Source organism: Rhinoderma darwinii, chromosome 4 (genome assembly GCF_050947455.1).
Source record: "Rhinoderma darwinii isolate aRhiDar2 chromosome 4, aRhiDar2.hap1, whole genome shotgun sequence".
NCBI lineage: Eukaryota > Metazoa > Chordata > Amphibia > Anura > Rhinodermatidae > Rhinoderma > Rhinoderma darwinii.
Window position 1 is genome coordinate 64,045,092 of NC_134690.1, and position 24,204 is coordinate 64,069,295.

Consider the following 24,204-nt stretch of genomic DNA (forward strand, 5'->3'; position numbering starts at 1 on the left):
CTGGGACCCATAGCAAACTTTTGACTGGACTCCCCCTCCCCTGGGTGCCACACACAGCCCCCCCTTTTTGATAGTTCCCGCCTGTAGATTCTGCCACACAGCGCCCCCTTGTAGATAGTGCCATACAGCCCCCCTGTAGATTGTACTATACAGCCCCTCGGTAGATAGTGTCATACCCACCTGTAGATAGCACCCCCACCTCCCCCTTGTAGATAGTGCCATGCAGCCCCATTTGTAGATAGTGCCATCAGGCCCCCTCCTGTAGATAGTGCCACACAGACCCCCTCCTTTAGATAGAGCCATACAGCCTCAACCCCCCCCACAAAAAACGGCCTGTAGCCTAGTTAAAGGGGTTGTTCCACAAAAAACATGTATCCCCTATCCACAGGGTATACATGTCTGACCGCTGGGACCCCCAGTGAGAAGGAAAATGGGGAACCGAAAGTCCGCCGAAATTCTCCATGAGACTCATGGGACTTCTGGGGTCTGTATCCGGCATGTGGTCCGGAAGTTCCATAGAAATGAATGGAGCGCCGGCCACGCGTGCGCACAAGCCCCCTGTAGTTAATGTCCCACAGACACCATGTAGATGATGTCACACAGACCCCCTGTAGTTGATGCCACACACCCCCTGTAGATGATGCCAAACACAGCTCCCCTGTAGATGGTGCCACACACATCCCTGTAGATAGTGCCACATACTCCCCCTGTATATAGTGCTACATTCTCCCCCTGTATATAGTGCCACATACTCCCTCTGTATATAGTGCCACATACTTCCCCTGTAGATAGTGCCACATACTCCTCCTCCCTGTCCCTGTAGATAGAGCCATTGTGTCTCCCTCTATGAGCGGAATCCCTGGCCAGGCCTCGGAAATACTCTAGCCAGGGATTCCGGTGCTTCAGGACTAGCCCCTGACTTCATTGTCCATATATGGACAGTGACATTGTCAGTGGCTCCCTCTATGAGCAGAATCCCTGACCAAGTGTTGGAAATGCTCTGGCTGGTCATTGCGCTGCAGGAGGTGCCCCTGATGTCACTCCCTTATATGGACAGTGAATTCATGGGCTACTCCTGGAGCGCCGGGATCCCCGGCCAAAGCCCTGCTGCCGCCCTGCCGGAATTCCACTCAGAGAGAGCCCTGTCTTCACTACCGATATAAGGACGCAGATACAATTGAATGTAGCAGTTGCCGGGACAAGTCCCAGGACTGTCTCTTTAAATTCGGGACAGTCCCGGAAAATTTGGGACTGTTGCCAATCCTGTGGATAGGGGATACACATGTTTTGGAGGACAACCCTTTTAATGGCAGAGCGGGGAGATACCTCCCTGCTCTGCCATAGAGTTCAATATTATCTGTGTCCTAAGGACGCAGATACTATTAAATGTGGCGTCGCAACCGCTATAGTAGCCATAGCGGCTGCTAGCGGCGCCGCCGGGCATGGCGGGGGGCGTGGCGGGGGGCATCACGATCCCCCTCATGCCGTGGGCCCCGGGCTGCTACAGCGGTAGTTACGCCACTGCTTGTTGTGTAGAAACTGGCCTGTATTGTGATTAATTACAGCAGTGGACTCCAACCTACAACACTCCAGCTGTTGCAAGACTTGAACAATATACATTTTACAGGGTCTCAAAAGTACAGATGATTAGGAATCGCCCTACACTTCTATTCACCTTCTATGCATACTTTAAATGGAGAGTCTATTATAGCATTATATAGCACTGCCATATACTGTATCTGTAAGTGTAATGTAATAGGACTTACCATTATAGGAAAACAGGACTTCTGATTCTCGTCTGCACAGTGACAGTCTGCACCCCACAGGCTTTTCACTTTATTAATACTTTGTGGCGTAAAAGCCATGTCATGATCTATGTATTGACCCCATTCAATTATAATGTGCGAGTATAAATCATCTTCTTGAATAGCCTTATTTGATGCATGAATTATTTTATTTGTAACCTCTCGTACCTGTAAAAAGAGGGTACAAATTGTTAATAACTTTAATATGTTTATGTGTTCAAACTTTTTGAAATGGCTTTAATATATTACAGTTTACAGATGTAGCAGGGCTGAGCTTAATATATAGGACCTTAGATAAACCTCTGCACTTAGTACACTCAGTAAGTGTTAACTAACAATTTCAGTTGTGCTATCAATGATTTTATGCTGCCTATACATGAAGTGTGGTGAAGCTGTGCGTCGGGGGCAAAGAGTCAAGAGTGGTTGATGGCACAGGCTCTCCAGGCTACTTTTTTAATTATGTCAAATGACTATCACACAATACTCTCTGCTTCCTGCCTTATCTTGATTGCCATGATCAGAGGAGAACAGGAAGTTGAACACGATCAGTTTCAGGCTGGATTCACAAATAATGTATTTGTTGCAAGTTAGAGGTGGATCCATGAGAAAGGAGAAGTATAAGTTCTTCCTTTATATTTCCCATTCCTTTTTTAACCACTTCTGGAATTGGCTCAAAAATCTGAATCTGTAACAAAATCTGCAAAAAATACCTGATGTGTGAATCCAGTCTTACGGAGCTTGACGTTCAGCTTCCATTCAGGCTGGGTTCACACGTGGCGGAATTTCACTTGAATTCCGCTGCGGACACTCCGCAGCGTTAATCCGCAGCGGAGCCGTTTCTCCATTGACTTCCACTTCTATTTAGAAGTGTTCGTTTAGACGATGCTTAAAATTCCGCTGCGGAGCATAGGCTGCGGTGCGGAATTTGGTGTCCGCAGCATGCAAGGGATGTTGCGGAGTTGTGGCAGACTGGTTGCGGACTCATGGCGGAATTTCTCCATTGACTTCAATGGAGATTCTAAGTTCCGCAATGAAGTCCGCAGCTGTCATGCACATGTTATGTGTGCTGCGGATGCGTCTTGCTTTTTTGACATGACATTTCTTCATTCTGGCTGGACCTATGTATTTCTAGGTCTACAGCCAGACTGAGGAAGTCAATGGGGCTCCCGTAATTACGGGAGCGTTGCTAGGAGACGTCAGTAAATAGTCACTGTCCAGGGTGCTGAAAGAGTTAAGCGAACGGCAGTAACTGTTTCTGCACCCTGGACAGTGACTACTGATCACAATATACAGCAACCTGTCAATAAAATAGAAGTTCATACTTACCGAGAACTCCCTGCTTCTGTCTCCAGTCCGGCTTCCCAGGATGATGTTTCAGTCTAAGTGACGGCTGCAGCGGTCACATGGACTGCCGCGTCATCCAGGGAGGTCGGGCTGGATGCCGAAAGAGTCGGGCTGGATGCCGGTAAGTATGAAATTTGTTTACTTTCACTAGGGAAAGTGCTGTCCCTTCTCTCTATCCTGCACTGATAGAGAGAAGGGAAGCACTTTTCCCGCAGTCCACAGCAGCTAGTCCGCATCAATTTACTGCACATTTTGGGCAGATCCGCTGCAGAATCTGCAATGCAGATTCTGTGCGGCATTGATGCGGACAGTTGCGGAGGAAATCCGCCACGTGTGGCCATGCCCTTAGAGCTGGACAGCATTAAAACCTGGAGAAGTGAGTAACACACTGTACACCAGGTATGAAACAATTAACCCCTTTCAACCCTAGATCACCAGAGATGAAACTATTCATCCTTTCATTACTTTAAAACACCTACAATGTTACCATTAATGCCTTCACTACCCTTTCCCATATGGCATATTACTATTAACCCTCTTACTACCCAAGATCAATAAGGATAAAATGTATTAACCTATATAATGTATTAACCTGTATAATGCATTAACCTGTATATAAACTAACGGCAAGCACAGAAGTACTGTAATTAACCTCTAACCACCCTGGACAACCATGGATATTACATTTAACCCATAGATCAAACTAGGCCACAAGGGATATGTATTAACCCCTAAGACCACCAGGGATATTATCATTTAACACCCTAGAGTATACAAGGACATTTCTGCATGGACTGCTACCTATTAGAAATATTCAGACCAATGGGAACATCTAATATTAACCTTTAAAGGGGCTGTCTCAAGATGAAAAAGCATATCCATATGCCTAATTGGGACATATGAACATCATAGAGGGGTCCCCATGAGGAATTTTCCTCCATGTCCCACAGCAGAGACAGTGTGTCCATGCATTACATAGACAGCTATTTATTGCAATGATCGGCATGTAATTCCATATTTCCCCTGTATGCCTAGATGCGGGATAGAGAAGTCAGACCCGCGGTAATCAGATGATCGCGACACTTATTTTTATTTTATTTTTTAAAAAGTGGTCTTCATGAACTACCTTCAGCCATGAGGAATTTAATTAAATATTAATCCCTAAGATCAGTTGTTTTGGTGTATGTATATATGTCATGAAGATCCTAAAAAATAAGCCATAGCTTTTTTTGTCAGAGATATAGTGTAACTCATCGGAAGACAAGTCATGAGAAACAGGAAAGAAGTGAAATAAATAAATAAATGTATTTGTATAATATTATATCTACCTAAGTCTGCACAAATATTTAGCACTCAGTTGCTACCCAATCCCATTTTTTACAAGAAACTTGAAATAACAGAGAGGAATACTGTGGTTAGGGTTCCTTTTTCCTGAGAAATGCAGCCATTGTAAATGAGACTTAAAGCGCTCAGCTGTTTCCGTCAGTCCCATAGATATTATATAGAGGGGTGGGTGCATACTCGGCCGCCACTCTATTCAAGCTCCTCTTCATTGCTGGAAGTGCAGTGAGGAGGAACGGGGGTGTTCTGAAAACACGTTCTCGCGATCGGTGAGAATCCCAGCGATCACACAATTTTCACCTATCCTGTGGATAGGTATTAATTGTCGATTTGGGTACAACCCTTTAAAGAGCTATTCCATCCCACCATAAAATTCACACTGCTTAAGTGGGACCTCAGATGATTCAGGGGGAATACTTCCCATGCTGAAATGTCTTATCTGCACTGAAAAGTCCTGTGCCTTTTTTTTTTTAAATACTTAAAATACCTGTAAAAATTATATTTTGTACAATTTCACTGGACCATCCTTCATAATGATTTGTTTAGAAGGGTTGTCCATCAATGGAAAAAAGCATTTCCTTTTTTTATCTTTTCAGAAGCAGCACCACTCTCATCTATGGGCTGTGTCTGGTTTTACAATTCAGCCCGATTCCCTTGAGGAGTATTCCTGGTCAACTCATTTAAAGGCTATGCAGACCTTTGAAATGAATTAAAAGGTCATTCAGTGTGTTTGGTGCAACTTTATAATTAGTTTTTATTAAAAATTTGTTTTACTTTTTGAGATACAGCTGCTCTGTATTCTCTATACAGAACAGCTATATCGTGCGCTAAATCATGTTCCTGTCAGGTCTGCAGGACTGACGGGTTCAGTGCAAGTGGGTCCTGCATAACTTTGACATGCAGGATCCACCTGTTATCCATCACATCTAAGTTCATAACTTAGATGTGATAGAATACATGTAGATCCTGCGTATCAGAGACATGCAGGACCCGCTGACACTGAACCCGGCAGGTCCGCGGGATTGACGTCTTAGCGAAAGATAGATAGAGAAATTCAGAGCTGCTGTATCTAAAAGGTAAAACAATTTTTTTAATAAAAATTAATTATAAAGTTTCACCAAACACACTGACTAACCTTTTTATTAAAAAAAAATCCCTTTCAAAGGTGTACATAGCCTTTACGTTGACTTATTATTTATAGAGTGAATAGATTATAGAGCTCTTTAAATTATATGGTTAAGGTCTCACTAGTAGCCTCAGTCCCTTGGCCCTATGCTCCTAATAATAAAATATAAACGATCATAATAATAATAATAATAATAATAATAATCAATCTAAATCGAATCATATTTATAATATTTCATATAATATATTTAAAATATTTATAATCATTCATCATTAATAAATAAATAACATTATTTAAAATGCTCCAGACATTATTAAATAGAAAAAAAAAATATTTGGAAAATCCCTTAAAAATTCACACATTTACAGTAGAAATCATTCACAAAAATAACAGATTGCATTTACATCACGAAGCCTACAACCCAACTTTGAACATTGTGAATTAACTTGTCTTGAAAGGTTCTTACTGGAGGCAGAGAAAAATTGTTGTAGAGGAAATCTGTATTCCATCCCTTTGGCTCACTAATTCCATCTTCGTATTGTGGTGGCAGCCATCTAGATAAAACAGTATTTGAAGCTCCCCAGGAAGGGTGATTTCTTAACAAAAAATAAATAAAAGATAAATCATTATGCAAATTAGAAATGTTCGAAAAACATATAATATATTTCCAATATATATAATAATAAATCAAATTATTGGGCAGCACGGTAGCTCCGTGGTCAGCACTATTGCCTTGCAGGGGTCCTGAATTCCAATCCAACCAAGGATAACATCTGCATTTAGTTTGTATATTCTCCCCGTATTTGCGTGGATTTCCTCTGGGTTTCCTCCCACACCCCCAAAACATGCAGGTAGGGAATTTAGATTATGAGCTCCAATGGGGACAGCGAGTGAGCATAACCTCTGTACAGCGCTGCAAAATATGTTTGCGCTATATAAGTAACAAATAAATAAATGACACAGTTATATACCAGTGATTAACTTAAAGGAGTTTCCGGGAAGTTTACAAATTCCCTAGAACCATTCTGCATTTTAGCATGAGTTTGCACCTGGTCCGTCATCGCAAAACTACAGCTACATGTAAACAATGCAACAGATTTATGGGGGATTTAGAAACATTTGGTATATTCAAAAATGTAATCATTACAAGGTAGTTCTCAATGCATAGGTTTACATTCAGTCACACCTGAATTTCTAGGTTTTGGGTGAGGTTAGGCTTCAAGTATACCTCCAATGAAAAATAAAAACTTTACATTCATCCCCATATTCAATGATCATTGCTCCGTTTGAAGAGAGCAAATGAGCGTCAATCGACAAACTGTATTGTCGATCTGCGCTCGTTTTAAAGGTGGTGAATATGGGGTATTTCTGCCAGTGTAAAACCACCTTTACATAAACAGTGGAGCTGCAGGCCGGTCAATGTTTCTACAAGCCCCGTAGCTCACCTTATGCGTACCACTCCTCCCCTCTCCCCTTTTCCATGTTAGTACAGTTCAACACATTGCTTGAATCAGTGCCGAGGGTCTCACAAGACTTTATTAGATAGCAAATTCCCCCTACAGAACCACAAACAGATAATTATCTGTTTGGAGTAAGATCTATCCAACTATCTATCTACTCCAGCAGCTGATAATGGCAGGGAGGAAGTAAATGGCTGCAATAATTAATTCTCCCCCTACTCTACATTGTAGTGAATGGAGTATGAAGACTGCAATTAATTGAAGCTATCAATCAACAGAGAGCATTCATTTTTTTAATCCTAGATTAGAAGCTTGAGATTACAAAGGTGCATATCCTAAGAGGTTTTGAGTGGATCACTGGAGGTACGCATTAAATTTTAAAAAAATCACATGTATGCACAAGCCCTGAATGCATTAGCATTCCAAAATTGCTGACATAATGAAAAGGCTTTTTGATATATTTGTAGCCTTTTAAAATTGGAAACTCCACACACTAAATTTTTCGTAAATCAAAATGGGGGAGGGGTGATATTCACTATACATCTCACAGACTGAATTACACAATGTTATAAAGCCGGTATATTAAATAGCCTTTAAAATAACAACTAAGCAATAGTTAAATATAAGAAAACATTGAAGGAAAGAAACTAGAACAAGTCACTTCTCCTTGTTTCACTATACAGCATACTGTATGTCATCATTTCCTTCAATATGACATCATAGCAAGTTAAGCAGATCTTAAAGTCACTTTCCATTGATCTCTATGAGATCCCTTGGATGATGCTCAGTGGATGCGGAACAGAAAGGAAAAATATGAAACTCCATTCAGGATCTCTCATAAATACAACAAACAAATAAAAGGAAAAGTGATCAAAATAATGTTTTTCTTTCATTTGCTTTAAACCATTCTTAGGCCTTGTTCACACAGAGCAGATTTGCTGCAGATTTTGCTTGCATCTTTTTAAGTCAAAACCAGAATTGGCTCCAGGAAATCAAGCCTGTATGACCTTCCTTTATATATTTCTTCAGTTCAGGTTCCGTTCCTTGTTTTGGCTTGAAAAATACTGGCAAAATCTGCACTGTGTGAACAATGCCTTGAAGAGCTCTTGTCCCCTTCAATATAAACAATGCAAAACATTTATTCAAGTGTCAGTAGAAGTCCACTTGTCCTATTTTATGCTTTGGGACTTAACAATATGCAAACATTTCTTAGGCCTTATTTACACGAGCGTGGTAAACATCCGTGGGATGGCCGTTGAAACAATTGCCGTCCCGCGGACCTTTGTAATTCAATGTGGCCGTTCACACAGCCGTTGTTTAAACGGACCGTATGAAGGGTCCGTGAGAAAATAGGACATGTCCTATTTTTTCATGCGTCACACATCCCTCCATAGACTCTCTTCTATGGGGGATGCAAGAAATCGCGTCCCGCATAGCAGAGCACGGATGCACCTCGGACGTGAAAAACTGCAGTATTTCAGTTCCGAGATGCGCCACGCTCGTGTAAATAAGGCCTTAGGAATTGTTGTATATTTTGGCCTTGTAGGTTTGTTGGAGGATGAATGGGGTATTAGCTTTCCCCATAACACACACCATTGCCATCTTACCTTATTTGACTAAACTTGTATAGCGGATGTGTGAGGTTTATAGAGGATGCAGTGGACTAATGCCAGGTCAGACAGAGCTGCGGCCAAACAAAGAATATTGTGTTTCTTTTGTATGATTTGGTTATGTTTATGATGTGTATAAAGATTGTAAGCTCCTATTTACTAAGAGGAGATCGGCAGAATGGTTTATTTGTAACATTTATGTATTTAAATCTAGACCAAAGTGTGTGTCCCTTTAAGACTGGAGGATTCTGGGAACTAGAATATTGTGTATATAAGGGAACCTTGGAAGTTGGACAACTCCAGTTCAGAACATGTAAGCTGAGTATGGGTGGGTGATACTAGGGTAACAACAAGTTTATTCCTAAATTCCCTGACTAATGTTTTAGTTCTCTTTTTGTTTTCTCAAAATAAATGTAAGCATTGATATCATCTGTCTGAGTAAGGACTGTTTATGATGTCAAGGACACCCACACCCCAACAAGGTAGCATCTTGATCTCCCTTGGATGTGTCCTACAAAAGTACATCCATAGAGAATATAGGAGCAATGCACATCTTGTTTCCGGGGTTGGACTCGTCCATTGGAGGACCAGAGGATCCTCTGGTGGGTCTGAAATGGTAATATGACTAATATCATGGAGCTTATGATTATTTATGGGGTTGATTGCTCATATAACATCTAAATAATAATGATGAACTGTATGCAGTAATAGAGTGAAAAAAGTATAGAAACAAGATACATGCACATCCAAATATAGAAAGTAAATATTTTTTATTTTGAATCATCAATGAATAAAAACACTGTATAACGCAAAGCAACAATAACAAACCATGATAAGATCTACAGTTAAAGTTGTACCGAGAGAACTCCCCCAGATAATATTGAGCTGCTGAATAGACGCTGAATAAAGTGTTAGTAACTATATTGGCATGCGTAAAAATGACAAAATAGAGGTGTATAAAATATGACATCTAATATGCTTAAAGATCTGCACAGCCGAGAGTATTAAAATACAGCATAAGCTCATAGCAGACGGGCTGACGCCATACCCTGCCCTACGTGTATCGCCAGAAAAAAGCTCAGCTCCCCAGGGGCACAAAGGTCTGTGAAAAGGCGGTGGCCTAGCCTAAGGCCCTTTTGTCATCTCCGTGAAAAGGCGTATTGGTGGTCACTAAGGGGTTAATGGTAGATGTTATCATGGATTGTTGTTGTTTTGTGTTATACAGTGGTTTTATTCCTTGTTGGTTCTAAATAAAATAAAATGTGATTTGCTTTTCTATAGTTGGATGTGCATGCGTCTTGTTTTCACTCCACTTTTTTAGCACGTTTTTTGCTCTATCCTATAGGGCATAGGCTTTGCACTCCTGATATAACCTGTAGTGTGCCCGCTAGCTTTTCGTTGCACACTGTATGCAGTAATAACAGAGCAGTAGGCATTACAACTTAAAAAAAAAAGACATGCATTTGGTTCTGTATAGCTGGACAGTGGACCCTTAGAATAATTTCCTCTGGTGGGCCCTAGGTACAACAGAATGTACCTGTACTGTATGTATTCGAAGTAGACCAGGCTGCTTACTTCACCCACGTGGGTACAAGGGAGAAGCAGAGATCACTCATTTGCAAAAAGCCTTACATCTTCTACAAGAAACAGGGGGAAGCCTGGGGAAAATTCAGGGACCAGAGCAAAAGATAACCCATTATTAAAAAGCAGCCGGTGCAGTGATCAGCTGTTATCTCTGGGGTAGCCACGTATTTCCACTGCAGGGAATTGTAACAATGTATGATGACAATTGTCATGCATTGTCACCCTGGGCATTTTTAGATTGTTGTTCTGCAACGGCCCAGGCAGATTCTGCCTAATATTTTATTATTCACAAACCTGAAAGAGACAGGAGTAACGTCCGACATTATGGAAGGAATTTATTAGAGGCTTTACACCACTTTTGTGGCATTAAAAATGTGCAAACTATTTGTGCAATAATTTGCAACTTCTTTCAAATTTTCCTGGACGGGGTTTAATGTGGCCTCCTGCGGACCAACAGATTTGCTAGAATTTATACCAGAAATTGGCGCAGTTTAGAACTGTTCATTTTAAGACCGGTGTATGAAACGTCAGTCTTAATAAATTCCACCCTATGCCCGCATGCGCACGACCAAAATTTTTGTCCGCATGCTATCCACAATTTTGCAGATAGCACATGGACCCATTCATTTCTATGGCCCCATGCACATGACGATGGTGTTCACGGATTCGTGTGAGGGCTGCGAATTCGAGCTGCAAAAACTCAGGCAAGTCATTTTACGGTCCGGATTTGCAGCTTCACAAACTGGTGCCATAAATTTTTTTAGATGCGGATTTGTGAATCCCGATGCACAACAAAACCTTTATTTGAAGACAAATGGGCCGCAATGGATCCGTGGTTTTGCGGCCCGCAGTCGTGTGCATTAGGCCTATGACTACAGGTGAGAATTCACACGGGGAACTATGGTTTTTACTGGAGTTTCCATTTAAAGTAGGAAAGAACCTATGTGTGTGAGGGTAAAGATGGAAATTTTAAGAGAAGCAATTTTGTAAACAATCTGTATTTAACATCTTCTCATTCCGCTCCAATGTTCTGCATTGCCTGCTGATAAAATAGTGCGTAGCAAACTCCCACCTGCTAAGTACCGACAATGAACCCCTTTCAAGCTTTGCAGTTGTTTCCAGAGTTCTAAAAAGCCAAATATGAACTGAATTTGAACATTGGTCTCCGGGGAGTGTGTATTTCGGTTATTGTGTTAAAGCACTTAACCACTGGGCTACTGTTTTACTGCGTTTCCCACTTACAGGTGCATTCATTGTAATGTTCCTCCAATTTTTTTTTGTTTGTTAACGAAGTTGCAATTCTATAGAAATTTTAAACAATCTAATTTATAAATATCCGTTACTTATTCATGAACATGAAATCTACAATCATTTTATTATAAGAAATAAATGAACTATAAAATAAATGCTGGAAAAATGAGCTAAATCCCAGATATTGTGTAGTTGTTGCTTTGATTGATCTTGTTTATATAAGAAAAAGAAAGGAAATATTTAAAAACAGATTAAAATGATGAATTCCTCATGTTTTAATCATTTACAGAAGGATTTGGTCAATTAAATTTATTCTAATTCTTTAAACATTTACAAATTAATCTGTGTAATGTTTTCCAAACTTGTTAGACCCATAATAAAAAATGAGCTTATTGTTTAGCAATGTCATTATGGGATGCTGAGTAATGCCTTTCATTTCATTAGCAGCAGAGTGCATAAATAATAACCGAGATACTGCGCCCGGTAATATTAGTTCTGCTAATTACCCAAACCATAATATTCCTACAGAAGTTTGTAGATTGTTTCAGAGAATGGCTGGTTTATGAGGCGAAATACCTGGATAGAAACCTATGGTGGCCTAAGTTCTGTTCTGTTCCCCATGACGGCTGCCTTAGGGCTCATGCATATGGTCGTATTATGTGTTATACGGTTCAGATAAGTTGCAGATTTTTTTCAGTGCAATGTGAATGGGGTTTTAAAACTGTAGCTGATTTTTCACTGAAGATTTTACGGCATGCCTATTTAAGTTGCGAATTTCCTGTGGATTTTTGCTGCAATGCTAAAGATTTTTCATGGATTTGCAACATAAATTGCATAATATTTTTTTTTCTATCGCGCCTGAAATAGAAACGTACTAATCTTACTGTATATCCACAGTCCCCTGATTTTATATTGTGCACTGATTTTATTTATTTTTTTAATGAAAAAAAATAATCATTGCATGGTCCATCACATAACATGTTGCAGGGGTATTTTCCCTATAAGCATTTCTTCTGGGAGAGAATACAGTGCCATAAAGAAGCACTATATGGTGGCACATGAAGGGCCTTCGGCGCCATAATACGGAACTGTAACCACTCAGTGCGCCTCTGTGCGTGTTCTGTGTCCATGTGCATAAGGCCTTATACGTATTTTTATACAAAGAAGAGTTTTCACTGTATAGTGTATAGGGGACATAGGAGGTAGCCCAGGCACCCTAACCTTTTGACTGTATGGGGCTCAGATATTTTAAATGGCGGCCCTGACCTCAGTCAGCACTTCTACTGTATGCCATGGTGCCCCACTGATGTCAGTTGTAGCATGTTCTTTCTATTTATTTATTTTATTATTATGTGTGTAACTCTCACAATTACCATAACCATTGCTCTCCATATCACTAGTCTATATGACCAGTGCAGAACTACATTGCTGCTGATGGAAATTCCAACGGATTGCAGAGAGGAGGTCACCTTAAAGACAATTTTTTTTATAGGAACTATTGGTTTTCTTGTTTGGAGCAACACTTATCATGTTCCAAAACATGTACCATCCACTGCCTTACATTATTCTTGAACACACTCAGTGAGGTATGTTTTAAGGGTTTCCATAGAGGCAATTCTGAACACTAAATAAATCTCCGTCACAATATTAATACAATTCTCTAAAAATTGACCTATTGTTGTCACTAGAGGACTGGACTAGGAAATAGTTCCTCAAGGGCTGAAACAGATGACATTTTACGCATGCCTGCAAATCAAAGCGGAGTAATGTAATGTGGTGCATAGGAGGGACGAGGTGTTACCTGGAATACTTGACCCTGTTACACAGGTAATATTAATATTTTGATTTTTCTAGGCAAAGAATATTCAAGAAATAAGAAATTCTATCTATCTATCTATCTATCTATCTATCTATCTATCTATCTATCTATCTATCTATCTATCTGTCTCATATCTATCTATCTCATATCTATCTATCTATCTATCTATCATCTATCTATCTATCATCTATCTATCTATCTATCTATCTATCTATCTATCTATCTATCTATCTATCTATCTATCTATCTATCTATCTATCTATCTATCTATCTCATATCTATCTATCTCATATCTATCTATCTATCATCTATCTATCTATCATCTATCTATCTATCTATCTATCTATCTATCTATCTATCTATCTATCTATCTATCTATCTATCTATCTATCTATCTATCTATCTATCTATCTATCTATCTATCTATCTATCTGTCTCATATCTATCTATCTCATATCTATCTATCTATCATCTATCTATCTATCTATCTATCTATCTATCTATCTATCTATCTATCTATCTATCTATCTATCTATCTATCTATCTATCTATCTATCTATCTATCTATCTATCTATCTATCTATCTATCTATCTATCTATCTATCTCTCTCATATCATCTATCTATCATCTATCTATCTATCTATCTATCTATCTATCTATCTATCTATCTATCTATCTATCTATCTATCTATCTATCTATCTATCTATCTATCTATCTATCTATCTATCTATCTATCTATCTATCTATCTATCTATCTATCTATCTATCTATCTATCACATATCTATCTATCTATCTATCTATCTATCTATCTATCTATCTATCTATCTATCTATCTATCTATCTATCTATCTATCTATCTATCTATCTATCTATCTATCTATCATCTTCTTTAGAAGATTTAGAAGGTAAACCAACTGTTGCTTTCATTGTGTATTGTGATAAATGGCAAATGTTCCTTAACCCCTTAATGACACAGCCAATTTTGTTTTTTTCATTTTTGTTTTTTCCTCCCTACCTTCCAAAAGCCATAACTTTTGTTTTATTTTTCTGTTGACATAGCCATAAAAAAACATAGGCGTGTTTTTTGCAGGACAAGTTGTAGGTTTTCATGGCACCATTTAATTTACCATATGATGGACTGGGAAACTGAAAAAAAATATTTGTGGGGTGAAATGGGCAAAAAACAGAGCTTGTGCCATTTTACGGGGTGGGGGGGTTGTTTTTACAGCATTCATTGTGCGGTAAAAACTACATGTTAACTTTATTCTATGGGTTAATATGGTTACGCCGAAATAAAATACTATTTGTTAAAAATATAAAATTTTTGTGTCGCCACATTTTGAGAGCCATGACTTTTTTATTTTTTCAGTCAATTGAGCGATGTGAGCACTTATTTTTTTTGCGGGGGGGCGGGGGGGGTACCATTTTGAGGTATATGCAACTTTTTGCGGCGCTCACCGAGCAAATTAAGTAATGATGTATTGTAGTAGTTCAGACTTTTACGGATGCGGCGATACCCGTTATGTCAACGTTATTATTTTTTTAGCATTACTTTAGGTAAAAAATGGGAAAACTTTTTGGGTGCAGTACTGAAAACTGTATTTAATTGTCTTTTATACTTTTCAATAGTCCCCTTAAGGGATTTGAACCAGCAACTGTCAGATCGCTGGTACAATACACTGCAATAGTAATGTATCACAGTGCATTGTCATTTTTTCAAGAATGTATCGCTAAGGGAGACCAAGGGAGGTTGTGAGTTTGGTATTTTTTTTATTTTTAGTGGAATCGCAAGTCCCCTGATTGACTTGTTTGACTCTCTGATGTCTTCTAGCACTGTATGCCCCTTGGATACAGTCCTAGAAGACATCAGAGAGTCTGACAGGGCAATCTGTCAGGGGACTTGCAATTCGAGCCAAATTTATTCAGACTGAAACTAATTTTATGGCTGATTCAATAGATTCGGCCCTGAAACAAATTTCATGGAAATTCGCTCATCACTATTTACCATCTCATGCCACACATCTTGGGATATGTTTAGAGGTAAGTTAAAAGTGGACACATCTTTATATTATTAACGAAAATACACAAACATAAATTGAAGTGCTGCTCACCTATTGTTGCAGGCTCCTGTGATTAATCTGTATCTTAAATCCTGACAAGTATTCGTACAAGATGGTGGATTATATGAAGGAACACAACCGGTCATATTGGCAACAATACTGAGGATTTGATGAGATATTTCTAAAAATAAATGAAACAATTAAACACAATTTGATTTACATTCATATTAGCTTGCTATAGAAAAGCAATAATTACATCATAAATGGCCTTCTAATTATTGAGTTCAAGTGTTTCAGCCAAACTCATGACAAACAGGTGCATAAAACCAAGCACTACCGCTACCTGCTCTACCTGCTTTATTCATTCTCTATGGGACTGACAGAGGTAGATGAGCGCTGTCCTCAGCTATTTCCACCAGTCTCATAGACAATGAATTGAGCGGTAATGCCCAATTGTGTCCACCAATCCATTCAAATGGTGGAAATTATAGCGTAAATCTAGCACATTTTACTCCAGCGCTCATTATAGTAGACTGGTGTATAAAACACCAGTATTCATAAATTCCTTCCTAAGTTTGTCAGATAAAACCTTATTTTCTGATTTTTTGAAGGGTGTAATATAACATTTCAAGTTTTATAATACCAAAAAAATCTTCTGCAACTATTTATGTGCATTTTTTTCAATTGCAGTAAAAATTCCATTCTTTTTGTATAACTGAACACTGCAGCATACCCTTCCATCACAATTTTTTTAATGGTTTTATTGCGATATTTTTTTTTGCTCATTGACTTCAGTGGGGGACAAATGAGGGAGTGAAAGATGCTTGTGAGAATTATCTTTTTTTTAATCTATCTCTCTGTCTATCTATCTATCTATCTATCTATCTATCTATCTATCTATCTATCTATCTATCTATCTATCTATCTATCTATCTATCTATCTATCTATCTATCTATCTATCTATCTATCTATCTGTCATCTATATCTATTTAAATATGCCTTCAAAGGTTCAATGTTCACATGCAGAATTTTTAGGCGTATTTCAGGGCGTAAACGCCTTGAAATATGTCTTGAACAATGCTAGTGAAACACTGACAGACAGCTTCCCATTCAAATCAATGGGAAAACCGGCGTTTAGTTCAGACGGAACGTTTTTTACACCGCTGTTTTAAAAAACGGCGCGTAAAAAGAGGTAGCATGTCACTTGAGCAGTTTTTGATGCTGTTTTTCATAGTCAAACCTATGGTTGGTCGAATATATTGCATTAGAATGCCTTGCTTGGAAATTTCTTACAAAGTTAATTCTACTTTTTCACATGACTAAAATTGCTTACTTTGCTTGATATTGCGGTGGGTCAGCCAAAATTCTGGTGACGCCCCCGTGCTAACCTTGCTGGGATTGCTTAGGGCCGGTTTTATCGGGCGCTGGATTTGCTCAGCAAGTCGAGAAAGAGATAACGAGACCCGAATGGGGTCACGTGAAGGGCACTTAGCCGAACTTCGCTTTTGTTTCATTGTTTTATCTATCTATCTAGATATATACAAAGTCCAGCAGCACCAGCAGCGTGTGGGTGCAAGCTCAAAGGGACAGACCAAGTCCCGGATACACAGAAATCCAAAAAATGAGCAGCAACTCCAATATAAAGGGTGAAAAAAGTGGGTACTTTAATGCCCGTGCAACATTTCATCTCCGTTCACTGGAGCCTTTTCACCCTTTATATTGGAGTTGCTGCTCATTTTTTGGGATTTCTATCTATCTATCTATCTATCTATCTATCTATCTATCTATCTATCTATCTATCTATCTATCTATCTATCTATCTATCTATCTATCTATCTATCTATCTATCTATCTATCTAGGAATTCAAAGAATAGGCAGCACACCACATCGTAGTATCAAAAAAAGTGAAAACGTTCTCAAGCAGAAAGGTCCGGACTAGGACTGAAACGTTGCAATTTATCATATGGGTGAATAAAAAAATACTTTTTTTGATACTACGATGTGGAGTGCTGCCTATTCTTTGAATTCCTAAATTTTGGACTATTGGTCGGGGTCTGGATGCTTGCACACACAAAACCTTTATAAAGGCGATTTTTATTCGTTGGTGCGGCTCTTCTTTGTATTTCCTATCTCTGTCTGTCTGTCTGTTTGTCTGTCTTATGATTAGGTTTGGAGGCTGAAGACCATCTTTTTACTGACTTAATAGGGGGCTTCCTATATTAGACATTCATAACATAGCCACAGGATATGCCATGAGTGTCTGATAGATGCAGGTTTCAGCTTTGGTCTCCTGACCACGTTCCTGCCTGGTAAGGCAGCTGATGGCCAACAAATCCGGGTGAAGACTCAGTGGAGAGGTTGTTGGGAGTATGAAAACAGCTGAGCTTGCTGTGCTACACTGTTTTTGTAACTCCCATAGAAATGAGCGGGAGCTGCGAAAACAGCTATTCCCAGCCACCTCTACACTGAGTCTCTGAGTCCCTGAGGTCCCAGAGCGGAGACCCGCATCAATTAGACATTTATGGCATATTCTGTGGATATTCCATAATTGTTCAAATAGAAAAGCCCTTTAAGAGATTTCTGAACATTGACAGAGACGTTGTTGACAGAACAGGGAGCTACAGGCTGCTGGAAGGTGAGGAATATGCCACTTTTCCTATGTATTACAAAGTTTAATACATTCACATGTGCTATTGCTTTATGGGAAAAACTAAATAAACATAAATAAATATATATTTAATGACAGACATGCTTTGAACCTTTGGTTCAGCCTGGACAGTTACATTATATGATAAAATATAGTTATGCAAGGGATCTAAAGGAACATATTTTTAAATCTTGGCCCTTGTTTGGAAAGTACACCCGGTAAAATGTAGGGCAGGTAATACTCTTAGCGGATGCTTTCTTGCCGAACCATCTCCTCCAATCCGGGCCGCCGTGACCAGGGCCGCCATCAGGGGGGTATTAGTGGTACTACTGTAGGGGGCCCGGCCAAACTTAATTGAAAGGGGGGCCCGGCAACTGCCGCGACTTGCCTTTGGTAGAAAACAATGTCGTGAGCTGCGGGCACCCCTCTCGTCAAACACCGCCGTGAGCTGCATGCCCCCCTCTCATCTTACACCGCGGCGAGACACCGCCCGCCCTCGCGCAAACGACCGCAAGCGCGCGCACACGCGCGCATGACCGCAAGCGCGCGCCCACGCGCGAACGACCAGGCGCGCCGCTGAGAGGGAGGCGGTGCGCCCGCAACACAAGTACATCGACCGATCTACGGGGAAGGACAGCCACACAGGGACAGCTGCGCACAGTCTAGTTACCTGCTGGCCCGCCTCCGACTCCGCCTCCTCGTCCTCCGCCTCCTCGTCCTCCTCGTCTTCCTCCTCCGCCTCCTCGTTCGCCTCCGACTCCGCCTCCTCGTCCTCCTCCTCCGCCTCCTAAAGTCTAAACTTTTTTATAAATTTAAAAAAGTGCCTTTTTTTTTCTCATTTGTGATTTTTGCGGCAGAACCGCAGCATTTCCGCAACAGAGGAGCAGCGATTCCACAGAATAAATTGACATGCTGCGACTTAAAAAGCCACACGGCAGGTCAATTTTTTTTGCAGCGTGTGGATGAGATTTGTTGAAATCTCACCTACTCTGCTGCGACTGTGATACGCTGCGGATTTTCCACAATAAAATGTGTTTCATAAAATCCGCAGTGTTCATGCCTAGTGTGTTCCTACCCTAAGGCCGGAGTTACACGAGCGTGTGCTTTTTGCGCGCGCAAAAAACTTGGCATTTTGCGCATGCAAAAGGTCCATAACAGCTCCATGTGTCAGCAGCGTATGATGCGTGGCTGCTTGATTTTCGCGCAGCCGCCATCATTATGACACTCTGTTTGTATGTTTCTAGCACGTGGTGCTTTTCTGTTTTCATTCATAGTTTATACTGCTGCGGAAGTGCTGGGCGGGATTTTCACGCACCCATTGACTTCAATGGGTGCGTGATGCGCGAACAATGCACAAATATCGGACATGTCGTGAGTTTTACGCAGCGGACACACGCTGCATGAAACTCACTGACAGTCTGCACGGCCCCGTAGAGTAACACAGGTCCGTGCGAGGCACGTGAAAATCACGCACGTTGCACGGACGTATTACACGTTCGTCTGAATAAGCCCTAACAATAAGGCCCAGTTCACAGAGTTTTTGGGCCTTGATATTGACACGGACACTGCGTCAGAATCAGCACCAAACAACTTCCAAAACCGCCTCCCATTGATTTAATCTGAAATCAATGGGAGCCAGTCGCGGAAAAAAGAAAAAGCAGCATGTCCTTTCTTGCCGCGGTTCCGCCTCTGACCTCCCATAGAAATCAATGGGAGGCAGAAAATGCATTTTTCCCTGCGTTTTTTGTCTGCTGTCCTCAATCGCCGCGGGCAAAAAACGCGGCAAGATAGTGTGGGCAGGTCAAAATCTGCCTCAAAATTTGGTGCGCGGTTCCAGGCGGTCGCGGGTGCGCATGCGCGGGAGTTTGCGGGTGCGCGCGATCGGTCGCACGGGCGGCGGTGTTTGACGGCCCCCATGATGACCCCCATGCTACCCAGGGCCGCCATCAGGGGGGTATTAGGGGTACTGATGTGAGAGGCCCGGCGAAACCTAATTGAAAGGGGGGCCTGCAGCTCACGACATTCTTTTGGTGAAAAAAACGGGCCCCATTGCAGGGGCCTGTTTTTTTTCTACCAAAGGCAAGTCGCGGCAGTTTGCCGGGCCCCCCTTTCAATTAGGTTTGGCCGGGCCTCTCACATCAGTACCCCTAATACCCCCCCTGATGGCGGCCCTGGGTACCATGATATAGTGCTGGACGAAGTACCATTAACAGGCGGTGCCACGGTAGGGGGGCCCAGAAAATTTAGCTGTAGGGGGCCCTGAAATTCCTGATGGCGGCCCTGGCCGTGACCGCACTGTGACCGCCTGTCTGCTGTGTGGACTGGAAGTATCTTTAACTATGCATTCCTATGAGACTCACATTGAGAATCTCATAGAAATGCATAGTAAAAGAGACTTCTGATCCGGACAGCACACACTATAGGAATCGGGTGGTCAAGTAACATAATAGTAGCCGGGATTGGAGGAGAACATTTGGCAAAAAAAGCACCTGGTGAGAGGATTACTTGCCCTACTTTTTACCGGGTGTACCTTCCAAACAGAGGCCAAGTGCTGCTTGCTCTTCTTCTTGTCCAAAGTGTTAGTGGGAGGTGAATGGATTTTTGCATACATTACATAGGGGGGATGTTTACCTTGTGCAGAGGCACCCACAAAGTTTTCACTGGTAGATAATTTTGTATTTGCCCTAAAATAAATGAACCTATCTGGTGACAGATTCCCCTTTAAACTATTTTTATATTGACATCTACAGTAGATTTAGATTTTAGCTTAGTTATCAAACAACTTGTATTGCCAATTTTAGGAGCTTTTCACGCTGATAATATAACATTGTGTTTATTGTGTTGTATATTGTAGGCGTTTAAGCATTACATTGTTACTACACAGTTCCAAATTATTTAATTATGCATCCTGTAAATATTTTCAATAGGGTGATTGAACAATCCATTAACATTGCAGAAAAATATGTTGTGTGAAATAATTGACTTCATTAAGTGTACTCAGTAGAATTAGGAACATTCCTACCTGTCACTTTCCATAGAAAATATAGATTGTTCATTTTAAAATTAAATACGTCTTTGCATAAAGATTCCCGACCTGAGATTTTGTATTATGTATAAGCCCGAGTACGATCTCATCTTAACAAATGATTAGTTTGTCAAGTCAGTTATTGTGTCACAGTGAGCCGGTAAATTAAATCATATTTTCTTTACAAACAAATAATGGAATTAATTACCATTGGGATGCGAAGATGCTTTGTCTGTATTATTGTTATAAAATTCCCCAGTTCTCATAGTCATTTTGTTTTCTTGTTCTAAAGCAGTCATTTCTCTGTTGCCTTGGTTTGAATTTCTGCAAGAGAAAGAAATGATAATAGATTTGTTTTATTCCGTCTCTTTTAAAAAAAAAATTGCTGTAGAAGAATCTTGGCTAACTTTTCTCTGCAGAAGTTTTTATATTAAGCCACACTGGAGGACTTTCAAATATGAACTTTAAAATCCTGTCAACGCATCTCAATTGTGTTCAAACCAGGACTTTGACTTTGCTAAAAGCAGGAAGTTGGCTGTTTATTACAGTCTATATCTACGAGTGATGGCACTGATTTAGCTCCTCTCCACGTACTGTCACTGTGTCACAATAGTACGGCACTGCAGTTCACGTAAACGCCCCACAAGATGGTGGGACGTATTTGGTCTTTGTCTGATGTTAAAGATCCGAAACAATTAAAGGGGTTTTTTAGTCTTTTCGTTTATTATATACATTGCAGCAGTGCTCAGGTCTGTGTGTATACAGTACATGTGTTTTACATGTATTTGGAATACGATAATAGCAAATTTATATATACAGAGGTATAGCTAGGTTCTCCTGCACCCGGGTCAAAGATTCAGATTGGCGCGCGCTCCCCCAACTTCTTTCCTGGCATTTCCTTCCCCCCTTGCTTTCTGTACCAAGCAATGAAATGTAATATTTTTTAACTTTTTTTTTAACGTAACTCGAGCATAAAACCATTTGTACATTTAACAAGCAGTAGAGTTATATAAGGGAGTTACCACAACAATAAACTAAACAAAAATAAATTAAAGAGGTCACACACAGCCCCCTTGTAGATAGCTCCATACACAGCCCACTGTAGATAGTGCCACACACAGCCCCCTGTAGATAGCACCACACACAGACCCCTTGTAGATAGCTCTACACACAGCCCCCTTGTAGATAACTCCACACACAGCCCACCTGTAGATAGCTCCACACACAGCCCACCTGTAGATAGCTCCACACACAGCCCCCCTGTAGGTAGCTCCACACACAGCCCCCTGTAGATAGCGCGACACACAGCTCCCCCTTGTAGATAGCTCCACACACAGTACTCCCTTGTAGATAGTGCCACACACAGCCCCCCCTCGTAGATGGTGCCACACACAGACCACTGTAGATTGTGCCATACAGCCCCCCTTTTAGCTGGTGCCACACAGCCCCTCTATAGTGCCACACACGGCCCCGTCTTGTAGATGGTGCCACACACAGCGCCCCTTATAGATAGTGCCCCACAGCCTCCTCCTTCAGATGGTGCCACACAGCCCCCCTTCAGATGATGCCACACAGACCCCCCTTCAGATGGTGCCAGACAGCCCTTCCCTGTAGTTGGTGCCACACAGCTCTCCCTTGCAAATCATGGCACACAGCACCCCCCGTGTAGACAATGCCACACAGCCCCACTGTAGATAGTGCCACACAGCCGCTCTTCAGGCGGTGCCACACAGCCCCCCTGTAGATGGTGCCACACAGCCCCCCTTGTAGATGGTGCCACACAGCACTCCCTTGTAGATGGTGCCACACAGCCCCCCTTGTAGATGATGCCACACAGGTCCCCCCTTGTAGATGGTGCCACACAGTCCCTCCTTGTAGATGGTGCCACACAGTCCCCCCTTGTTGATGATGCCACACAGTCCCCCCTTGTAGATGATGCCACACAGCCCCCCCTTGTAGATGATGCCACACAGCCCCCCCTTGTAGACAGAAATAAAAAAAAAAATTACCTAGCCCCGTTCCCTGCTCCGAGAGCATTGCGCAGGCCGGCGTGATCCAGTGACGTCATCACGCCGGCCTGTGCTGGGACTCCATCCCAGCATCTTATAGGCTGCAGGCCTAATATGGCATGTAGCCTAGTGATGGCGGAGCGGTGAGCTGCTCCTCCATAGTATTCAACTGTGTATGCGTTCTGAGGACACAGCTACAATTAAATGTGGCAGTCGCTAGCACCGCCCCCCGATGCTAGTGACGCTATCGGGCATGAGGGGGCCTGTTGCATCCGGACCATAAAGTAATCTGCTGGGTGGCCTGGGCCCTGAGAGGATGGGAGCAGTGCAGCTGTATCAAAACAGCTGATTGCTGCTGATAGGCGCCCTGTATGCCGGGCGGCTGCAGCAACGGTCAATTAGCTAATCACTGCTGCGGCCACCCGGCATACAGGCCACCTATCAGCAGTGATAAGCTATTTTGATACGGCCGCCCTGCGGCGCCCCCTCCTTTCCCTACACTGTAGTTGCGCATGACCCGCATACCCCACCCTAACTACACCCCTGTGTGTATATGTATGTGTGTGTGCATGTATATATATATATATATATATATATATATATATATTTGTGTGTATGTATGTGTGTGTGTATATGTATGTATATGTATATATATATATATATATATATATATATATATATATATATATATACATACACACACACACACACCACATTCCAAATTATTATGCAAATGTTATTTTTCCTAAATAGTCGATGCAAATGACAGTCAGTATAAACTTCAAGCCATCAACCGTTGGAGTATAATGCAAATTTTATTGAACAAATCTCCTAATGATAACAGATTTTTTTTTAAAAGTAAAAAACTCAAAATGCACTGTTTCAAATTATTATGCACAACAGAGATCAAAACATTTTAAAGGTTGTAAAGAGAACTAAAATGGTAATTTGTTGAATTTGCAGCATCAGGAGGTGAATATTTACAGAAATCCAAAGCTCTTTCAATAAAAAAAAACTTAACAGGCCAAGTTACATGTTAACATAAGAACTCTTCTTTGATATCACCTTCACAATTCTTGCATCCATTGAATTTGTGAGTATTTGGACAGTTTCTGCTT

The 24,204-nt window shown here is 41.1% G+C and overlaps 1 protein-coding gene across 1 annotated transcript in view; it reads right to left on the bottom strand.

Annotated features, from left to right (window-relative positions):
• TPO (thyroid peroxidase) overlaps positions 1–24,204 on the bottom strand; it is a 202,309-nt gene that overhangs the window by 169,964 nt on the left and 8,141 nt on the right. The window contains exons 2-5 of the mRNA XM_075863906.1: positions 21,286–21,401; positions 15,455–15,584; positions 6,083–6,212; positions 1,767–1,973 (exon numbers count right to left, since the gene is read on the bottom strand). Coding sequence (XP_075720021.1) covers positions 1,767–1,973; positions 6,083–6,212; positions 15,455–15,584; positions 21,286–21,376 — 558 coding nt within the window. The 5' untranslated portion in view covers positions 21,377–21,401. The remainder of the gene's footprint in view (positions 1–1,766; positions 1,974–6,082; positions 6,213–15,454; positions 15,585–21,285; positions 21,402–24,204) is intronic.